This window comes from Antechinus flavipes, chromosome 4 (genome assembly GCF_016432865.1).
Source record: "Antechinus flavipes isolate AdamAnt ecotype Samford, QLD, Australia chromosome 4, AdamAnt_v2, whole genome shotgun sequence".
NCBI classification, from domain to species: domain Eukaryota; kingdom Metazoa; phylum Chordata; class Mammalia; order Dasyuromorphia; family Dasyuridae; genus Antechinus; species Antechinus flavipes.
This window is the reverse complement of record NC_067401.1, coordinates 22,647,388-22,670,114: the sequence shown is the minus strand read 5'-3', so window position 1 is coordinate 22,670,114 and position 22,727 is coordinate 22,647,388. Positions and strand designations below refer to the sequence as shown.

The following is a 22,727-nucleotide window of genomic DNA, read 5'->3' as shown; positions in this document are numbered from 1 at the left end:
AATGGGATCGGGGGAGTCGTGATGACGGTGGGCCGTCTGTCAGGTCAAACAAGCCTTGTTTATGCTAGAGACAAGTGTTCAGCCAGGCTGGGGAAAGTTACTGAAGAAGGCTGTGAATGAATAAAAAGTCTTTGTCCTTTTTATGACACTCTTATTGATCTGAGGCTGTTTATAGCTGTAACATAACTGTAAATTAGGGGGATGGAGCCAGAGCCGCAGCAGGAGACAGGGGCTCCTATAATGTTTCAAAGCCTTTCATCACAACTTCCAAGTAGTTGGAAACGGGGGCCTTTTTTAAGATCCGGCTCCCTCCTCTTTTCCTCTAAGAGGGCAGCCCTGAGAGGCTTAATCTTTATTCTAAGGCTAGAACAGAGCTTGGGGCTTCATGTGATGGTGGCAAGATTAGCCTTAGCAACTTGGTTAGCGTTATTAGACCTTGAACCTAGTCATTGCCTCTTTCTACCCAACCCATAGACCAGGGATTCTTGACCTTTTTTTTTGTCCTTTTGATAGATTGGTGAGACTTCTGTACCCTTTCTCAAAATCTTTTTTTAAATTCATAAAGTAAATAGTCATAAGTGAAACAAAGATATGATTTTTTCCCTGTTCAAGTTCATGGTCTTTTATACCTATCTATAGTCCTCTTGCGGATGTTTAGATCCAGTTTCATAACCTGTGCTTTGTAGGGTCATAGTCAGAGGATAAGGCAGAGATGGACACCTTTTACTATTTTTCTCAAGAAATCTCACTGCCTTCATTAGCTCCATAGAGCTAAGAGTTACTGGAAATTATGTATTTTCCTCAACAAAGTTCTGGAAAAATCTTTTATAATCCTGATATTTCTCCTTCTATAAATGCAAAATATATCCCAGTTCAATCAATCAACCAGTCTTCTAAGAATTTACTAAGCACCTCTTAGGTGCTGAGTTCTGGGGACATTTCTATAAAAGTGACATAGCTAGTCCTTTCAAAAAACTTGCATTCTGGATACCCATCAATTGAGGAATAGTTGACTAAATTAAGGTAAAGAAGTGTAATGAAATACAATTGCCCTATAAGAAATGATGACCAGGTTGATTTCAGAAAATCCTGGAAAGATGTACCTGAACTGATGTTAAGCAAAGGAAAATGCCATCTGTATCCAGAGAGAGCACTATACAGACTGAATGTGGACCAAAGCATACTATTTTTACCTTTTTGTTTTGTTTTTTTCTTTCTCATGGTTTTTCCCTTTTGTTCTGATTTTTCTTTCCTGAAATGATGAATATGGAATTATTTAAAAATGATTGTACATATATAACCTACATCAGATTGCTTGTTGTCTTGGGGAGAGAAAAAATTTGGAACTCAAAATCTTATAAAAATGAATGTTGAAAACTATTTTTACATGTAATTGGAAAAATAATAAATAAATAAAATAATGAAAGAAATAAATTAAATTTTAAAAAGAAGCTTACACTCTACTGGGAAAGACAGTATATTTATAGTTAAATAAATTCAGGAGATATAGGAAATATATTCATGGATGGGTATGAATAATTGGGGCAATCAAGAAAGAACTCTGGTAGGAAATAGTCATGAGCAGAAGAAATCTGGAGATTTCAAGAGGCAAAGAGGGAGAGGAAGACCATTTCTAGTATGGGATTCTTGCTCCATCCCTTAATAGTTGATATTAAAAACAACAACAACAAACTCTGTTTTTTTTTGTTTTCCCAGAATTTCTCTGGGACAGGGTTGCCTGGGAAATAGAGAAATAGTGAAAGAATGTAAGCTCCTTAAGGACAGGAAAGCCTTTGTTTTTGTTTTGTATTCTCCTGATCTAGGGTAGGTACTTAATAAGTATTTTTTCATTGATTACCCTCAGGGCTGGTCTTGAGACCATGAGTGTAGTCATTTAGGGACCTGGAGTTCAGGAATCTCTGATTAGTCCATTTTCTGTGGCTCTCCTGGGGTCAAGGTCACCTAGGATTGATTGGGGGGAAAGAATGGAATTTTAGAGAAATTAGACAGATGTATGCTGTCCAGATGGATTCTCATTGTGACTTTAATTTTTATTTTACAGAAAAGCTTACTACCCAACACAGCAGCCTTCCTCTTCCGCCCCTTTTTGCCATAGTCTTACTGGATATCCATACTCATATCCTTATTGCCTTCAATTCAACCCAAGGTCTTCCTTAGATCTGACCTGAAGCCAATTTTTCTTCGTTTAGGGCATATCTATGCAGTAATGAAGGGTGTTAGCAGACAATGTCTGATGGTAGTCCAGTTAAAGCTTTTCCATTTGACCCTCTTTTATCCCAATTTAACAAACATTTACTAAATACCTGTATTGGGGATCTAATAATGAAAATACAGTAGTCTCTGAGACAAGGAGTTTAGAAGCCACTGGGATAGCAGAGCTGAGGCTCTGCCAGCCAGCATTTATGATGTGATTACTCTGTGCCAAGAATTAAGTATTGGGGATGCAGAAAGAGGCAAAAAAATGGTGCCTTCAGAGATCTCCTAGGCTTATGGGGCAACAGCATGCAAATAAGGATGGACGAACAAATTGGGGAGGGACCTTAAAATCTAGAATGTTGGGGATGGGAGGAGCTTCAGAGCAAAGAAGGTCAAAACTGAGAGGACCTTAGCTGGGAGGAACCTTAGAACCTAGGATGTCAGAAATGGGAGGAACTTTAGAATTTAGGATGTCAGATTTGGGAGGAACTTTAGAACTTAGGATGTCAGATTTGGGAGGAACCTTAGAATCTAGGATGTCAGAGCTAGGAGGAACTTTAGAACTTAGGATGTCAGATTTGGAGGAACCTTAGAATTTACAATGTCAGAGCTGGAAGGAACTTTAGACCTTAGGATGTCAGAGCTGGGAGGAACCTTAGAATCTAGGATGTCAGAGCTAGGAGGAACTTTAGAATTTAGGATGTCAGATTTGGGAGGAACTTTAGAACTTAGGATGTCAGATTTGGGAGGAACCTTAGAATCTAGGATGTCAGAGCTAGGAGGAACTTTAGAACTTAGGATGTCAGATTGGGAGGAACCTTAGAATTTACAATGTCAGAGCTGGAAGGAACTTTAGACCTTAGGATGTCAGAGCTGGAGGAACCTTAGAATCTAGGATGTCAGAGCTAGGAGGAACTTTAGAATTTAGGATGTCAGATTTGGGAGGAACTTTAGAACTTAGGATGTCAGATTTGGGAGGAACCTTAGAATCTAGGATGTCAGAGCTAGGAGGAACTTTAGAACTTAGGATGTCAGATTTGGGAGGAACCTTAGAATTTACAATGTCAGAGCTGGAAGGAACTTTAGACCTTAGGATGTCAGAGCTGGGAGGAACCTTAGAATCTAGGATGTCAGAGCTAGGAGGAACTTTAGAATTTAGGATGTCAGATTTGGGAGGAACTTTAGAACTTAGGATGTCAGATTTGGGAGGAACCTTAGAATCTAGGATGTCAGAGCTAGGAGGAACTTTAGAACTTAGGATGTCAGATTTGAGAGGAACCTTAGAATTTACAGTGTCAGAGCTGGAAGGAACTTTAGACCTTAGGATGTCAGAGCTAGGAGGAACCTTAGAATCTAGGATGTCAGAGCTAGGAGGAACTTTAGAACCTAGGATGTCAGATTTGGAAGGAACCTTAGAACCTAGGATGTCAGAGCTGGGAGGAACCTCAGCATATAGAACCCATGATATTAAAATACAAAGGAATCCCATGTATAATCTTTTTAGATCCTCATCTCCACAGATGAAGCAAAAGCAGCAGCAGCCAGAGGGACAGAGAGAAATTAACCATTCAGGGTCATGAGCAAATAAGGGGCAGAGCAGGAGGTACACTATCCCTCAAGACCATTTGACCCTCTTTATGTGTTTCCCTTTACAGAAATCCGTGAGGCCTTTAGAGTTCTGGACCGGGATGGGAATGGCTTCATCTCCAAGCAGGAGCTGGGCATGGCCATGCGCTCTCTGGGCTACATGCCTAGTGAGGTGGAGTTGGCCATCATCATGCAACGCCTGGACATGGACGGTAAGTCCTGCCTCATGGGGACCTTCCCCCTAACCAGCTGGAGCTTTTGGTCTGTGCAAAAACCTGGGCTAACGGCAAAGTTTTTTTTTTACACATCTGGGCTACTCTGGCTCAGTGGTCTACTTGTACAGGTCTGACAACAAAACTCTTTGTTTAATTCATTCATGTCATCCTTCTTCCCAGTTTCTGTGGAATAATGAATAAAGAGAAATATTTAACAACCAGCTTTGGGGATGGGACAGGAAATATTTATAACATACTTTTAAATTTAATCACCTTTTAATCACATGTAATCACATCTTAAGTTTAATTCACATTTTCTGCATCACTTTCCTAAGTCTAGACATGCAACACAAAATCAAGCCCTGATCTATAGCATTTGCTAATTTCCACATTATATTGGAAATTTAACAACTGGCTTTCTTGGGTTCCAGCTAGTACCAACACTTCCTTGTTGTGCTTTAATGGAAGAATATAAGACTGGAGTCAGTAGATCTAGACCTAATTCTATCAGTAACTAGCCCTGTGGCCTTGGGTAGGTTAATTTGGGCTGGCTGACCTTGCTTTTTTCTCATCTGTTAAATGGGAAAGTAGTTTCTGGTCCTATGGCTTGCATCTAAGATAACTTTCAGCCGTAGAGGAGAAAATCCATTGTTTCTTTGACATTAACATTTCTCAGAGGACCAATAATTGAAGCTTTGTGCCTGTGGTGTTATGAAAGGGGACTGAAATGTGGGTGGTATGGAAAGCCATCTCCCAGTGACAAGTTAAGAGAAGGGGAGGGAGAGAATGGCAAGCCCACAGATCTGCTGTTGGTTGTTCTTCTCCTTTTGGCTCTGGGTGATAATCTGACTCACCACGATGTCCTGTACACCTTGCTGTGAGAGTCAACTGACTCGCAAAAAATACTTTTCAGGAAGATGGAGGCAATTAATTCACTTTCATTCCATTCAATGAACATTTATTTATTAATATTTATTATTTATTTATTTATATATTTATTATAAATATAATATATTTATTATATATTAATATTTACTCATGTGTTTACATGAATAGGAACAAGAGGGCAAAAGTTAGAACCTTGTGGTATTTTATTCTAATCAGACCACATCTGGAGAGTAGTGTGGGACCCACTGTTTGAAAAGATGTTTTTGGCAAACTGGAATTTATTCAGAGCAGGTGACGAAGAAGGGGGTTGGAACTCATGCCAGTTGAAGATTGGTAGGGGATAGGTGCACTATATATAGTTAGTTAGTCAGTAAGCATTTATGTGCCAGGCACTGTGCTAAACCTCGAGAATACAAAGAAAGACCGAAGCTAGTTCCTGCTTTTGAAGAGTTCATGCAAGTAACTACGTATATGTAAGATAATGTAGTGCAAGTAAAAGGTCATCTCAGAGGGAAGACCCTAGCAATGGGAGGGCTGAGCAAGCCCCCCTCCCAAAAGATGGGATTTATGCTGAATCTTGAAGGGAGCCAGCAAGGAGAAGGAGAATTCCAGACACAAGAGACCATTGCGCACTGGAGAGGGAGTGTGCTCATCAGGAAATTTCCTGTATGAATGAAATCATGTGATCAGTTCTAGACTCTTTTTTTTTGTTTTATTGGCATTGGGGTGTTAGAGATGAAGACAGTATGGTTTAGGACAGATCTCAGGGCTCCTCAACTGCTGAGGATCATCCTACACTTAGACTGGGAGGCCTTTGAGGGCAGGGACTGGACTTTCTGCCTTTCTTTGTAGCTCCAACAGAGCTTGGCATATAACAGGTGCTTAATAAATGCTCTTAAAGTGATTTAACACACAACCATATATATTCCGCATTTAGTGTAATTTCAGAGATATACTAATTCTGCTAATAATTTCACTTATTAAGCATCCATTTTGTATTAGATCCCAGGGGTTACAAAAATCGGAACAAAACAGTCTCTGCCCTCAAGGAGTTTGTATCAAATTGAAGGGAAAAAACATGTATGAAGTTGAGGAGATATATCACAAACACATAAATAAATATATATATATATATATATATATATGCATATAATGGCTACATATGTGTATGTATATATAGTACATATATAGTATGTGTGTGTATATACAGAGTATATTTTTATTTATATATACAGATATGTATATATAGAGAGAAGATAGAGTGTGTATTATATTAAGTGTATATATACTATATATACATAGAATGTAGATATAGTATCCATATTATAGTATGTATATGAATATGTATACAGAGTATAAATACTTTTATCCATATACATATATGTGTGTGTATTATATAGAGTTTATATACTGTATGTGTATATATACTGTGTATATGTATGGATTGCAGATATAGCGCCCATTTATAGTATGTATATACACACATGGAATATAGAGATATTTCTATTCATATATATGTGTGTGTTACATAAAGTATATGTACTATATATGTATATGTACATATATATCTATACATAGAGATATAGAATGTATAGTATCCATATATAGTATGCATGTGAATATATACAGAGTATAAATATTTATATTCATTATATATGTTTGTTTTATATATAGAATATATGCAATATATATTATATAGAGGTTATATATATTGTTATGTGTGTATAGGTATAGAATATAGAAATAGTACCCATATATAGTATGTGTGTGAACATGTAACACAATATAGAGATATCTTTATTCATATATGTATATGTTTGTGTATTATATAGAGAATATATATACTGTGTGTGCGGATGTATGGAATGGAGATATAGTACCCACACATAGTATGTACATACATCCTGAGTATAGAGATATTTTTATTCCTATATAAGTATGTGTTATATAGAGAGTATATATACTATATATATAATGTAGATATGGTATTCATATGTAGTATACATGTAAATATATACAGAATATAAATTTTTTATTCATAGACATGTGTTTGTGTTCTATATAGAGTATATATAGTATGTATTATATAGAGTATATATACTGTATGTGTATATATGTATAGAATATATTTATAGTCCCCATATAGAGTATGTGTGTGAACATATACACAGAGTACAGAGATATTTTTATTGATGTATTCATATATGAGTGCTATATACAGCACATATGTAGTGTGTATAATAGAGAGTTTAAATAGTGTTCATATATGTATATAAAAAAGAATGTATACACACATATATACATATGTGTGTATGTATATACATACATACATACATACATACATACATTATATACACACACACACATATGTATATACACCCAGAGAGGAAGATAGAGACAGAGACAGAGAGAGGAAAGGGGATGAGCAGTAGCAACAATGGGTTTGGGGATTGTCCCCTCTGACTACTGAAGGATGGCCGGGATTTTATTTTATTTTATTATTATTTTTTTTGATGGCAGGATTTTAGAAGGCAGAGGTATCGAGGAGAGTTTTCTAGCCTATATGAAGACTAGAAGATGGGGAGGGTGAGTCTTGGAGGGTGGTCAGAATGGAATATAAACTAGGTGAGGAGAAGTAACGTGTGGTAAGGCAGGCTGAAGACAGACTGGGAAAGACTCTTAAAGCCAAAACAGAAAGAGCTTGTATTTTATCTTGGAGGCTAAAGGGAGCTATTGTAGCTTCTTGAGCCAGGGAGTGGCAACAGGATCCTGCCCAAAGAAGATTCCTTCTCCATGTGTTCCTTGCCTCCTCTGTAGCATGAAGGGCTTGAACTATGTGAGCTCTAAGATTCCGTCTAGTTTTGATATTCCACGACCATACAATTTAGTGCAGAGTGGAAAACCTCTTAAAAACAAACAAAAAAAATCTTATGTTGTTCCTTTTCCTAACTTCTCAGTAAACATTTGCAATCCGTGAGTAGGACGTTTATTAAAAAGCATTTGCCTTTCCTTTGAAGTGTGGTTTCCTTGACATTTTATTTTGGTTCCTACAAAGCATCTGTAACATAAACATATGCAAATTATCTATTAGTATAAATTAAATTATCACCTAATTTGGTTAGTCACAGGCCTACATGAATATATACAAACTGAGGCTAGCCTGAATATTTAAGATAAGCTGAAATCGACTCCCAAGAGGCCAAAGACAGAGAGAAGCTCCTATGTACAAATAGGAAATATTTATGAGTAGTTTTGTAGCAGCAAAACCCTTGAAGCAAAATGTGGGGACATCATCCTGGGGGATGGCTAAGCAAATTGAGGTACGTGTGTGATGGATAAAAAGTTCAGGAGACATAATTTCTGGGTAATTAATCATTTGACTAATGATGCTAACAATAATTAATAAAAAGATCAGAGGCAGTTTTGAATGTCAAAAATCCTTCATGGAACCTACTCAGTGCTTATAGGTCTTGAAAGACTGGATATTCCAGAGGGTAGAAATTAACTCTGATTGGTTAAGTAATGAGAGAATGAATATTATAATGAGAGGTGGACCTGTTCTAAGGAGGGATTGTGACTTTGATCATGTCATTTATTTCCAAATCACTCCCAACCCTGGACAATCTAGAGAAAGGATTTAACCCATTCTGAGTGGACCACAATGGCCTGATTAAATTCTTTGTAATTTTTTTTTTTCCTAGTTGGGTAGACAGCAACTCCAGTACCAAATAGTGTAGGTAGGATAATTTTTGGGGAAAGGTCAGGGGATCTCCTCAGTAATTCATTATTTTATAATCATTTTTTTACATGAATGTAATTTTAACATTATTGTACCCTAAAAATGGGAAGAATTCCCGCGAGACTTGGTAAGACTTGGGAATTGATACAGAATGAATGACATAAGCAATACCGAGTAAACCTTGTACATTTCCAGTGATGGAAAAGGAAACAGCAATAATATATATAAGAACTCCCCGATGAATACCAAGGGCAATCTTGACTCCAGAGGACTATTGATGAAGTGTTCCTCCCTCTTAGTGGAGAGATGGTGGCCACAGCTATAAAAGGAGGCATATATACTGTCAGAATCTGGACAATGAATCATTTTCTTTTGCTGAGCTGTATTTCTTTGCTATAAAAGAGGACTTTATTAGGTGAGGGTATTAGAAAATGAGAGCAATGTAGAAAAAAAAATCAAGAAAACATTTTAAAAAATAGTGTCTGAAAGCGAATTACCACCAAAATTAATTGGTAATATTTTTCCCCCTGGGTATCCAGGTTCTGCAAAATAACTTGAGGAGGTTTGATTAGCTGTCATGTTAAACTCATGGAGGAGTCTTCCAGGTCTCCCCTAATATTATGGAGGCATTTTCAATTGGCTTATAAAAGAATTGCTTCCTAATTTCACCTTTTTCTCCTAGCTTGGGGAAGCGTGAAGGTAGCCCTCAGAGAGGCAGACCTTTCAGACTGACAGCCAGCAACAGGGAGCTCTGTGGTCACAGGGCCAAGGGGGGGAGTGTTTGGGGCAGTGCTTTTTCAGGTGGGTCTGAGAGGGGATACTGCGATGACATGTGACTTCTGTAACCTGAGGGAGTACACTAGCACGGACAGCTTAACCAGAGCATCTGGGCATGGTTAGGAGGGAGCAGAGCTGTCTCACTGGATGGATTAGCCACACACATTTCCCCCTCTGGGGACCTGTGACGGCTCATGCCCGATGGTGAAGTCATACCATTGGCAGTAGACGGGACTGAAATTAGTCTGAGGCTGAGCTACATAAGGATTTCATTAGGGGATACCTTGGGAGTCTGTTTGTATTGCTGGCTGCACCAGCAGTAGTAGCCTCTCTGACTGGCTTGGATTTTGTGGACATAAATCCCAGGAGAGTCAACCAGGGTTAGTTTCTAATAAGTACCCCATTTACGGAGGGGATGGATTGGAAGACTGGCCGAGTTGCCAGTTGGACTCTTAGTCAACTTATTTTAAATAGCTGAAAATGATCCTAGGTATGGTTTTGTCTTTGCCGGTGTGTTAAGCATTGGGAGAGAAATACAAATGACTAGGTGAGACTGGCGCGCCATTCAAGATGTCGTAGCTCATTGTAATTTTCAGGATCTTAGAATTTTTCCATTGCCTAGAACCCACTGATCACCTAGTTTAATTAATTCTGGAATGAACTACCGCCATAACGTAGCTAAAAAGAAATCATCCCGTTTTTGCTTGAAAACCTCCATGGAGAGGGAAGCTGCCGCCTCCCGAGGGAGCCCATTCTACTTTTGGACAACCACTGATTGTGAGGAAGTTTTTCCTGACATCCGGCCCAAACTGGCTTCTTTGCAACTTCTACCCACTGGTCTTGATTCTGTCTTAAGGAGCCAAATAAAATAAATATAATTCCTCTCCTACCTGACAGCCCTTCAAATACTTGAAAACATCTTATTTTCCCCTGAGTTTTCTCTTCTCTTCAACAGACATCCCCATTTCTTTTAGTTGAGCCTTGAGACAAGAACTCAAACCCTTCATCATAGTACTCATCTCCTGGGCTTTTTCCGGGTTATCAGTGTTGGTCTCAAACGGTGATCCTCAGAACTCAACATGTGATTTTGAATGTAGCACTGCAGATATGGTCTGACTAGGATGGATTACTTAGGACTGATCATCACCTCGTTCCAAGGAAGTTTTCCTCTCAACCAACCTAAGGTCACGTGAGCTTCTTTTGACTGACACCTTGGACTCTTAATGAGCTTGGAGTTCACCGAAGACTCCAGATCTGTTTCAGAAATACTACTGCCTAATAATGTCACACCACCAATTCTGTTCTTGGAAACTGATCTTTTTTGAACCCAAGTATAAGATTTTACACTTATCCCTATGGAATTACATTTTTTTTTTGGTATTTAAAGAAATATATTTTCTGTATCAATATCATCTTAATTTCTGAATATATACCTCTCTACTCTTACCCAGGAAACTTCCCTTGTATGAAAAATTAAAAAAAAAAAGTAATTGGCAAAACCAAACAATAAATCAATAGAGTTTGACAGTATAAGCATTTTCTGTAGCCATGATCCTTCACTTCTGAAAAGAAGGGAGAGATTTGCATTTTCTCAACTCTTCTTAAGGGTAACAGTGATTATAATTACAGAGCATTCAATTTCATTGGGAGGGGGACTGGTTATTAAGTCTTATTAGATAGACTTCAGTGCTCTAATCTGTCAAAATTTTTTGAATCTTACTGCTGTTGTTCAATGTGTAAATTTGATGAACATGTCACTGCTCAAAATGTTGGCACAGGGTCAAGATAGATCTCTGAGGTATTCCATTGGAGATCTTCTGCCTCATTGAAACTGAATCATTAATGACTATTCATTGAGTAATAAACACTTATTTGTTACACCCCTAATCTTATTGTAATATTGTCATCTAGTCTACATCTTTTTGTCTTCCTGCTAGGTAACAAGAATTTATTAAACACTTGCTATGTGGCATTGTGTTATAACAAAATATTAGATATTTTATTTCCTATTTTGCTCAAAAATCTAATAAACTGTCTCTATAGCATCTTCCTAATCATCTAACAGTGTAAAAATTACAAATTTGATTAGGCTAGCATAACCTATCCTTAACAAAGTTTTGCTGGATTTTTGTGATTTCTATTTTTTTTCCCTAGATGTTCACCAACCAGGGAAGTTAGATGGTCCAGTGGTAAGATTTGAAATCTGAGTTAAAATCCTCCCCAGAAACTTACTGGCTATGTGATCCTGAGGAAGTCACATTAAGCAAGTACATTAAGACCTCTCCCAGTTTCCTCATCTGTGAAATGAGGCACTTATTTCACAGAGTTGTTATGCAGACCAAAGGAGATAATATATGCAAAATGCTTCCTAAACCATAAAATGCTAAATAAGTGCTGGTTATTATTGACCTTCTCTTTAATAACCCATTCTAGAATTTTTTTGGGGGAGCCCAAATCAAGCTCATTACTCTTCCCTTTTTAAAAATTTGAGTCAATATTTTTTCTCCAATCCCATGATACCTCGCTTATTTTTCATGATTTTTTCCATTTGGTTTAAATGGTTCCAAATGCCAGTTCTTTCAGTACCCAAGTCTCAAGCTTATTTGGGCCAGGGGACTTGAATTCATTAAAGGCAATTTTTTTTGGCATGATAAAAAATTTTTAAGTCTTCAGAAGCTGTTTTCCTCTATAATGTTGCAGTTATTATACAAATTAATTTTCTTTATTTCTTGTCTGTCTTTCCTTCCTTCCTTCCTTCCTTCCTTCCTTCCTTCCTTCCTTCCTTCCTTCTTCCTTCCTTCCTTCCTTCCTTCCTTCCTTCCTTCCTTCTTTTCTTCCTTCCTTCCTTCCATCCATCCATCTATCCATCCTTCTATGTAATAGGATTTGACCCTATAATATTACATATCAACATAGGAGTTCTGATTCACTCCTTTTATTTTATTTAATTTTAAAATTTTTATTAGGAAAAGAAAAAAAATTGTCCTGTACACAAACACAAGAAATAATTAAAAATATATAATAATAAATTTCCATTTCAAGAAAGCATATATAATAATAATAGAAAACACTGTATTCAGAACTGTTCATTTTTTGGATTCCTTGTAGGTTTTCTTTTGTTTTATGCTGTGCACTTTTTACTTTATTCTTTTTCTTTTTTTCCTCCCCCTCACTTCCTCCAAGCAGTCTATATAGTTAAGCATGGATGGATTTATATGTTGTTGTTTGTTCTTCAGTTTCACAAAGGAGGATGACATCAGGAAAATGGATTGAAATGAGGGAGGGATGTGCAAGGTCTGTCTCACTTTCCCATCCAGAGCTATCTGGGTAAAGTGACAAGTTTTAGATCAAGATGACTGAAGATGGCCCTGGATGCAATGGGAGACTTGGCCTTCTTAAGCTAAGATCTTCAACAGATCTCAGTTTGACTGAGTCCACACTCCATTCAGTGATTATATGTATGCATATGCAATGCATATACATATATACTTACACAATGCACACATATGTACATATATGCATATACACGTAAATATGCACATATATATCTAAAATAATATTAATATGATGGACATATAATGTAGATTTCTCTCTTGATTTTTTTTAACTTTTAACTTTCAAACTTTGACTTGCCTTAAATCAATGATTACTATTCCAACATTTTTTCCTAATGAATTCTGCTCTTGATCAGTTATTGTTTTTATGTATATCCCGCTTCCCCTCCTTGCTAACTCTTCTACTTTACATCTATCTGTTAACTTGCCTTGCTATTATTTAATTTCTCCCCACTTTAAGGATCCCTCTGTTATCTTCCCCCTGATCCTTTCCTTCCCTTTTTATCCCATTCTCATTAATCTATATACCTTATCCCACCATGAATTTATACATCCCATATAGCATATCTTATGTTGTTCCCTCCTCAATTTATTTTTTATAAATTTTGGAGGGTCTTATATTATTCTGAATATATATGTTTTGTTCCTTCTTCAATCCATTCCTGATCTGACTAGGATTTCAGAACTACCAGTCCCCTCCCCTATCTAATTCTTAAGTAGCAATTCTTGCTCCCATATCTCAGTCACATAACATAATCATTGTTTCCCTTTATGTCTTTAGAATTTCATCCTTGAATAGCTCCCATCCCTTCTGGACTGACTTTCCCTGAAGAATTTTACATAGGAGCCTATATCTCTTTCTTTGGAAATCAGCTTTTCCAAAATCTTGATTTATCCAATTATATTGAGATTTCTTCTTCTGTATCATAAATTCTAGGCAGCAATTTCATCGTTTTTGTCTTTGTAATTTTTTTTTACAAGCTCTCTTTTTTGGTATTTGGTCAAAATTCACAGACTCTCTTGATTCCTTTGGCTCCAGTCTATTCTTCCTTTAGGCTTTTTCTCCCTCTTGCATTTTTCTTTTTACAGGGGAAAAAGAGTCTTCATTTTATTCTCCTTCACCTTCTAAATTTGTGATCAGAAAACATGGTTATTATCCTGATTCATTCATTTCCTACATATAGGCATTAGTTTTCCTTGCTATATTAAATCAGCTGAATATTCAACTATTGTTTATTAAAAGTTTACTGTGTTCTAGGGGCATTAGATTAGATCATCAACTTTAAAACTTGTTGGTCTCAGGATAGCTTTACACTTTCTTTTTTTGGGGGGTAGAGATTAATAGAGTCAAATGACTTTCTAGGGTTACATAGCTAATAAGTATCTGAAGCCATATTTGAATGTAGGTACTTCTGATTCTGGGGCTGATATTTTATCCACTACACCACCTAGCTGCCCTAATGCTATTACATCTACTTCTATTTTATGAGTGAGTTCATACCATTTACATTCACAGTTATGATTACTAACTGTATTTCTCTCCATACTATTTTCTTTTGTTTATCTCTCTATGTCCACAGATCCCTTAGTCTTCTCTCTCTTTTATCATCTCTCCACCTTTTTCTTATGTTTCCTCTTCCATTTTCCTGTTAAGATAGATTTCTATATCCAACTCTGTATCTTTCTGTGTTTGTGTACACACACACACACACACAAACACAAACACACACACCCTCTTATATATGTGTGTATATTTATATATTATTCTTTTTTCCTTCTTTTAACCAATTCTGTTGAGAGTGAGGTTCAATCATTGCCCTCCAACTTCCAATTTTCCCTTCCCTTGCAAAAGCTTTTTCTTATGTTCCTCTTTTATGTGAGACAATTTCCCTCATTTTACCTCTTTCATCCCTTCATTTTTTTTAGAGCTCATCCCAATATAATTGATTTATACCCATGCTTTCTGCTTATGTAGATTGCTTTTAATGCTTTAATGATGATAAAATCCATAGGAATTACATGTTTTATCTTCCCATATAAGAATGTAAAGAATTTCATGTATTAAATCCCATATGATTTTTTCTTTTGTATTTACATTTTTATACTTGAGTCTTGTGTTTAAATGTCAGATTTTCTTTTCAGCTCTGGTCTTTTCATCACAAATGCTTGAAAGTCCTCTACTTCATTATATATTCATTTCCTCCTGAAGGATTATATTGGTTTTTCTGGATATGTTGTTCTTGGTTGTAATGTTAGCTTCTTTGCCTTTCAGATTATCATTATTCCAAGCCCTTCATTCTTTTAAGATGGAAGCTGTTAAATTCTATGTGATCCCGACTATGGCTCTATGGTATTTGAATGGTTTTTTTTTTTTCTAAGTGATTACAGTGTTTTCTGTCTGACCTGGGAGCTCTTGAATTTGGTTGGAACTTTTATTTTAGGGTCTCTTTCAAGAAATGATTGGTAGATTCTTTCAATTTCTATATTATCCTCTGGATCTATGATATTAGAAAAGCTTTCCTTTATAATTAAAGTATGATAAGTAGGCTCTTTTTTGATCATGGTTTCAGGTAGTAAATCATTCTTAAATTGTGTCCCTTCAATCTCTTTTTTAGGTCAGTTGTTTATGATGTGATATTTCATGTTTTCTTCAATTTTTTCATTCTTTTGACTTTATTTTATTTTCTTGATGTCTTTTGGAGTCAGTAGATTTTTATTACCCAATTTTAATTTTTAAGGACATTATTTTCTTCAATGAAATTGTATACCTTTCCCCCCATTTGATTAATTCTTTTTTTAAAGGAGTTTTCTTCTTCAGTATTTTTGTGACTCTTTTTTACCAACCTGTTATTTTTTTTTTCATAATTGGCTTGCATCATTACTGTACCATTCTTATTTCTTTCTTTAGCTCTTCTAGGAATTCTTTCAGCTTGTTTCCAAATTGCAAAATTTTTTGAGACTTTGCTTATATCTCTTCTCACCATAGTAGCTTTTTGAAGTCAAGTTCTTTATGTTGTTATTGTTGTTGTTTCCTCATTTTTCTAGTCTATTACTTTGAACTTTATGTTAAAGTTGTGCTCTGCTCACCTCAGGGTGTGAAGGCATTGTCCCAAGCTCCAAGCTTTTTCATGTGTTGCTGTTTTCAGAGCTGGTTCTAGGAGTTTATATAATTCCAAGGTGTTATTATGTTTGGAGAGTTGTGGTCATTGCTTTCCTAGCTTTTACTTTGGTCTTTACCTTGGACATGCAACTCCTCCTGTGCAGCTGCAAGTGCTTGATTCTCCTCTCTACCCTAGAACTGTAACATAGAACAGATATGGCTACACAGTTGTGAAACAGCAATGTATCTGGTGTCTTTAATCTCTTTTTGACCAGTTGTCAATCTCCTTACCATTTATGGGTTGAGGTCTCTCAAAGCTACTGCTGCTGCTATTGCAGTCACCTCCAAGACCTACCAATCCCTTCCCCAGTGTTACAATCTCTCCCGCTGGAGTCCTAAATTCAAACTTTTGTTGATTATGTTGCTCCAGAGTTTGATTTAAGGCATTATTTTAAAAGTTTTTTTTTGGAAGGGAGAATTGGGAGGAACATAGGTGACTGAGAGGATAGAGTGCTGGATCTGGAATCAGGAAGATTTGAATTCAAATATAGCCTCAGATAATTATTAGCTTTATGGTTTCTGTTTGTCTTGATCCACGAGAGAAGGAAATGGCAAACCATTTCAGTATTTTTTCCAAGAAAACCCCATGGATGATACCAGTAGCATGTTCCATGCTATGGAACATGGGAGCACAAAGAATCAGACATGACTGATTGACTAACAATAATAACAAAATATAATAGGGAGAAGAATTTATCTGGGTTTTTGCCTCTACTATTTCAAAATCAAATAGAATGAATCCCTGCTAGGTGCATATTGACTTAGAAAACCATAAATCAGCAATATTCATGTTGTATATTTTTTAGTTTTTTAAACTTTTCTGATTACATTTTAATCTGCATTCAGGAGTTCTCTGGCTGCTCTGACCACTTATAACAGTTACAAGTTATAAATTATAACTGTTATAAGATTACAAGTGAGAGTGATGTGCATCAGTGGAGGGAATTTCCACGTTGGAAGTGATATACCCAAAGTCTAGTTAACAACAATGCAAATGTTATTTTGTCCTAACTCCAGACTCTGACTGCAGATTGGACTCTGCTCCATAACAGATGTACCACTATATCACTGACCCCTATGTCCCTTGGGAGAACTTCCAGGACCTCTTCTGGCTCCCCATGATATTTCCTGGCAGAAAATGGCTTTGGCACCTTCTGAGACCATAGAGTGTTTCTATTTCTGATATTTATAATTTCTGAGGCTCTCAGCTCTAGCACCTGGACCCCCACTTCCTGAGATGATCAGAATCAAGTCACATTCTCCAAAGCTCTCACACTTTCTGTTGGGCCCCACAGCAATATCTCAATGCAGTGTCTCTCATCCCCAGCTTTCCTTTCCCCCCCATCTCTCCAGGGTTCAGGAATAGAATGTGCCACGAGCAGTGACTATACAGAGTTCTCCATTTTCCTCTTCGAACATCAAGGTCAGTGAATATCATCATTCCAGAAGAGGGGGAGAATATTCATTTTTTTCTAAGAATATTAAATTTGTCTCCCAATTTCTCTTTAAGCCCTGAGCTTTGAATTTCATTTCAGCTTCACTCTCTCTCATTCATAAATTTAGATTTAGAGCTATAAGGGACCTTGAAGGTCATTTAGTCCAACAAGTATTTTTGGAGCACATATGGCCAGCTGCTCGTGAGGCTGTCAGAAAACATGACAGTCTCAGAAGAATTAAAAATGAAGGCACCGGAGAGGTTGGTGACTGTGAGCAGACTGTAATACAAAGCATAAGGAAGCAAAAAGACTTCAAAGCAATGGATGATCCAAAAAAAGAGTAGTTGGACTCATCAGTTCTCTGCAAGAAATATAAGATGGACAGTCCCAGCGTTATTCCATCAGGAAAAACTGAGGAAGGTCTTAGCTTGTTGAATCGACTTCCTTAATAGTCTTGACTTAGAGGAGGACATGGGCAAGAAATACAGAAGTCAGACAGATGTGGATTGGTTGGGATATTCATTATTGGGAGGGGTATCTTAAGTTAATGAGATTACGAATCCATTGGAACAGTTGAGTATCCAGCATGAGAGAGACATAGAATTTAAGTGGTTGCAGAGGGTCATGATAAGAATAACTAGATGCAAGATAGGGAATAGAAGTCTTGCCCTATTTAAACACAGACCTTGATTTTACACTTTTGGACATGTCTACTCCTTCTCCCAACCCCCGATGCTATTATCTTTTTTCAGTAATATTAGCATTTGTATTTAAGTGGACCCAGGACATCATCCATCTTCATGCTTATTCTGAACACAGAAATCCCAATCCTTTCACATTTCTTATCAATGAACCTATTGTCTCATAATAATAGTTACTAGTTATATAGCACCTTTAAGTGGGCAAAGTGCTTTCTATACATCATCCCATTTGAACCCCATGATTCCCTGTAAGATAGGTAGGAGCTCTTTTATTATCCATGTTCTCCAGATGATTAAATGACTTGCTAATGGTCACATGACTAGCTAGTCTTTAAGGAAGAGACTTGAACCCAAAGCTCTCTGACTTTAAATCCAGCATCCTGTCCACTTTTTACCTAGCAGGGTGAGAGATCATTTATTCCATTAACTCAGTTAAGGACACTGAGTGACTTGCCAAAAAGCACATCACATTTAAGTGACAGGGCTTGGATTTGAAGTAAGGTTCTCTAATTCTAGAATTAATACTCTGTCATTAGACTGGCTTTACTTACATTGTTTTCTTGGTACATAATAAATACTTGTTGGATTGGATTAAATCCTGCCACAAATCCTTCCCTTAGGATTTATCCATCACCCTGGAAGTGTTTTGTAGATCTGCTAACATTTTATGTGCACCAATGCAGAAACTAGGTTGCCATCTTTCATTCCTCTCTCTTGATATATAACTGACCTATGTCATTTTCCCAGCATTCTTTTCTTAATTGATGTTGCTACCACTAATTCTTGAGTCCAAGCCATTTTTAGTAATAGGCTGTCGTCTCTTATGCCTACAGTGAATGACTCCATTGCTCTTTTTGTCATCTTTAGTTTTGATTTTTTTTGAACATCAGTTTCTATGATTTGTGATTCTACTGCACCACTGGCAATATTTTAGTGTTCACAAGATGGCTTTTTGTGTTAAGGAGCAGCTAGAGTCTGTTGCTAGTCCTTCACAATTTTCCAAATGTAATCCAACCCACTTTTCTTCTACTCAATTCTGGGCTCAGCTCATTGACCTTGTATGGTGTGTGGGTAGACAGATTGATGGATTAACTCGTGGACTCAATCACCATTCAGATGCATGCTGTAGTCTGTGTGATCTATTTAGAAAGTTGCTACTTATATGAAGTAGTGTTGTCACATGTTAAGAGATATAGATCTGGGGATAGGAAAGACCCATATTTGGATCCTGCTACTAAGTTCTGGAGATACAAGGATAAAGCAAAATTAGCCCTTGCCTTTCAGGAACTTAAAGTCTTGAAATATGGTATCTAGACTTTTGTTTGTGATCAAGGTTTTTAGAAGCCCAGTGGTTCCCTAACCTATTTTCCATATGAGCTATTTTTGATAGAAAAATACCTTATATTTTAAAATATTGTTTTTCAGCCCTGAGATCTTGTTCTAATGTTTCTTGTCTCCTAGAGTCATTAATTATTGTCTAGTCAAATCTAATTTTTAAGGATTCTCTTAATTGCAGTTTAACACCTTCTGTGCATAGACGTTTATTTTTCTTCCAATTCTTTCTTTTAGAATTCCTACTTTCTTTTCTATTTTCTACTCTAGAGCTCTCATTTTGTTTTTAGGTCATTTGAAAATTCTTGTTTCATTTCTTCCAGGAATTCCAGATGCACTTATGAGAAAGCTATGATTTTCTTTGAAGCTTTGCTTGTAGAAGGTGCGAATTCATTTTCCCCCTTTTTTGGTTTGTGTCTTGAGTATCAACATTTCTTTTATGATTGAGATTTTCTTGTATTTACATATTTTCCAGCCTTTCTTCCTAAACTGGAAATTGGTGACAGGGTCTAGTTCTGTATACTTCTATAAGAAATGGTCCTATTTTCTTTAGAAATTAATTCTTCAATTCTAATTTCTTTAGAATTAACATGTGTTATCTGTTTGATAATGGAACTAATCTGTAGCCATCTAATGAGCTGATCCGGGATTTGGTTGTATGGGGGCAATAAGGGAGTTACTGTATAGAACAAGTGTGGTCTGCTCTTGGGAGAGTCTTCCTAGTGGCCTTTTATAACCTAGGGATTCTCAAATTCAGGGTACATTGAGTACATCTCGGCCAGTCCTGATCATTCAGGATTTTGACCCTTGGAGTCCGAACAATAGAGCAGTGGGTTCCGGGCTCTGTCTCCCTGTAGTCCCCATTTGTCCTCCCCACCTTCAACTCTCTGGGCAAGTTTCATTATCCCACCCCTCATCTCTCTGAGGGAACCAGGCTTGGCTTTCTGGCTGAATCCCTTTCCTAGTACTTATAGTCTTCTAGTATCTCCCTCTGGGTGGACATGGACTGGTAAAATGACTTTCCAAGTTCTATAATTTCTTTCTAGATCATTTATTTCTCAGCCTGAGATCTTTTTGTTATTGTTAGATGGAAGGTTTTTCTGTGCCTTTCTGCTAGCTGAGGTCAATTCCAAGGTGTTTATAATTGTGTTAGGAGAGGCAGCAGATACATAGGGCAGTCCATACCAGACACATACAGACTAGTTGAGAGTTAACCTAAGGGGAGATAGTGTGTGTCCTCTGAGAACTCTGAAATCTTAAAGCTGGTCCATAAGCTTCATGTGGCCAGGGCTGTGTACTTCTGTCTTGGTTTTGGCAGTGCTAAACCCAGGACTTGGCACCGAGTAAGTGCCTAACAAATGCTTGTAGATTGATTGAAATGTCACAGTTTGTGCGATATTTGTGCCCTGTCCCTCATTTCAGGCAGTACATGTCTCTGGTTTACATTACAAGATCCAAGAGGGTAAGAGTGGGGAGTATTTATTTAGCACATTATTTTTTTCTTGTACTTTTTGGGTCATGCTAAAGTATAACTTGCTTTTAAAGCTGGAGAAGGCTAGACTTGGTGAAAAGTGAAAGAAATTGGAGCCAGATAACTTGGAGGTAGGAGGCAACTGAAGTGTGACTTTATTACTTCAAATGAATAAAGGTTTTGGGTCAATTTTTGTTTATTTTAAGTGACAAGTGTGCTGGTCAACATTCATGAAAATTCCTATTTTCTCTTTCTCCTCCCTCTTTTTCCCTCCTTCTTTCCCTCCCTCCCTCCCTCCCTCTCTTCTTCCCTCCCTCTCTCTCTTCTTCCTCCCTCCCTCCCTCTCTTCTTCCCTCCCTCCCTCTCTCTCTTCTTCCTTCCCTCTCTCTCTTCTTCCTCCCTCCCTCCCTCCCTCCTCCCTCCCTCTCTCCCTCCCTCCTTCCTTCCTTCCTTCTTCTTCCTTCCTTCCTTCCTTCCTTCCTTCCTTCCTTCCTTCTTCCTTCCTTCCTTCCTTCCCTACTTTTCTCCTTTTTTTTCTTTTCTCTAGTTAGACATCTACCTTTTCATAATTCACACAGGGTTCAATGGAAGATCTGGAATTAGAGTCCAAATGTATTCACTCCCATCAGCCTTTCCTACCACCCACATACCCACAAGCTTATGTTCCCCTAGGAAATAGAATCACAACTATTTAATATAAGACCTTTCATTTATCAGGACCTTAAGCTACAAGGATCTATGCCTCTCTGGAGCTGGACTGATTTATAAAGCTGCAAGCTTTGATGCAGGCAGATTAAGGGAAAACATTGGCTTACCCTGGCCTTTCTATAAACTTATTTTTATGAATGAAAATGATTAGCACTGTACAGTAATATATTTCATGCTGTGTTCAGCTAATTATTACTGTGATGTTCTCTGTTACCCAAATCTCATGGGGGTAAGGCTCTAATTCTGTTTGCACGAGGAAGTGTAAACTACTCAAGACAGTTTTTCTTTGTATTGTCTCAGAGGATGTAAATGCACTGGATTAAGAGAAAGAAGAAATCCGAGGGTCTGGATTCAAATTACAGCTTTGTCATTTAGATGGTACAGCATCTGTTCCTTGCATCCCCTTCTCTGGATCTCATGTGTCACTATTCTAGTGCAGATCTTTATTGTCTTTCACGTGGATGACTATAATTGCTTTCTTCCAGGTTTCCTTGCCTCAAGTCCTTCCAGATAGCCACGACAATGATTTCCTTGTCCCTGTCAGCCACCCACTTCATAGATTACTGAGCTTCTCTGTTATTTCTATGATAAAATGTAAACCCTTCTGTCTGGCATTTAAAGTACTTCACAACCTAATTCCATCCTATGAATTTCAACCTCATTATACATTACTCTTCTTCCTACAATCTATGTATGGTTCAACCAGAGGGCCTGTTTTGTTATTCCTTACACGGGATGTTCTCCCTTGTCCTAGTTTCCACTGATGCCCAGAATGCACTCCCTACTTATCTCTGTTTCTTAGAATCCCTGTTTCTTCTAAGATTTATCTTCAGTGCCCTCTGCTTCACAAGGCCCTTCTTGGTCTCCTTGGATACTAATATCTCCTCTACCAATGTTATTTTGTGTAACACTCCCTTTGGGTTACACCCATTCCCCACTTATGTTCACAGGTTGGGACCCTGGGAAGGGGAGTGATTACCCCTTGATCCAAGGTACTCTTAGGGGCTATGAGCCCTTAATGCTGTGCTAACTGATCTAATCCTTCATTGGATATAATTAGCCAAAGCGAAGTTATTTACAGAGATGGTATCGTGAGAACAATAATAACATGTTAACTCCATTCCTCCTTCCCCAAAAACCTGTATCCCATTCTCTCACAAA

At 37.3% G+C, this 22,727-nt stretch overlaps 1 protein-coding gene across 2 annotated transcripts in view; it reads left to right on the top strand.

Moving 5' to 3' along the window:
• Positions 1–22,727, top strand: part of CALN1 (calneuron 1) — a 395,181-nt gene that overhangs the window by 138,996 nt on the left and 233,458 nt on the right. For both annotated transcript variants that reach the window (XM_051992010.1, XM_051992011.1), the window contains exon 3: positions 3,873–4,016. In XM_051992010.1, the coding sequence (XP_051847970.1) occupies positions 3,873–4,016 (144 nt within the window). The remainder of the gene's footprint in view (positions 1–3,872; positions 4,017–22,727) is intronic.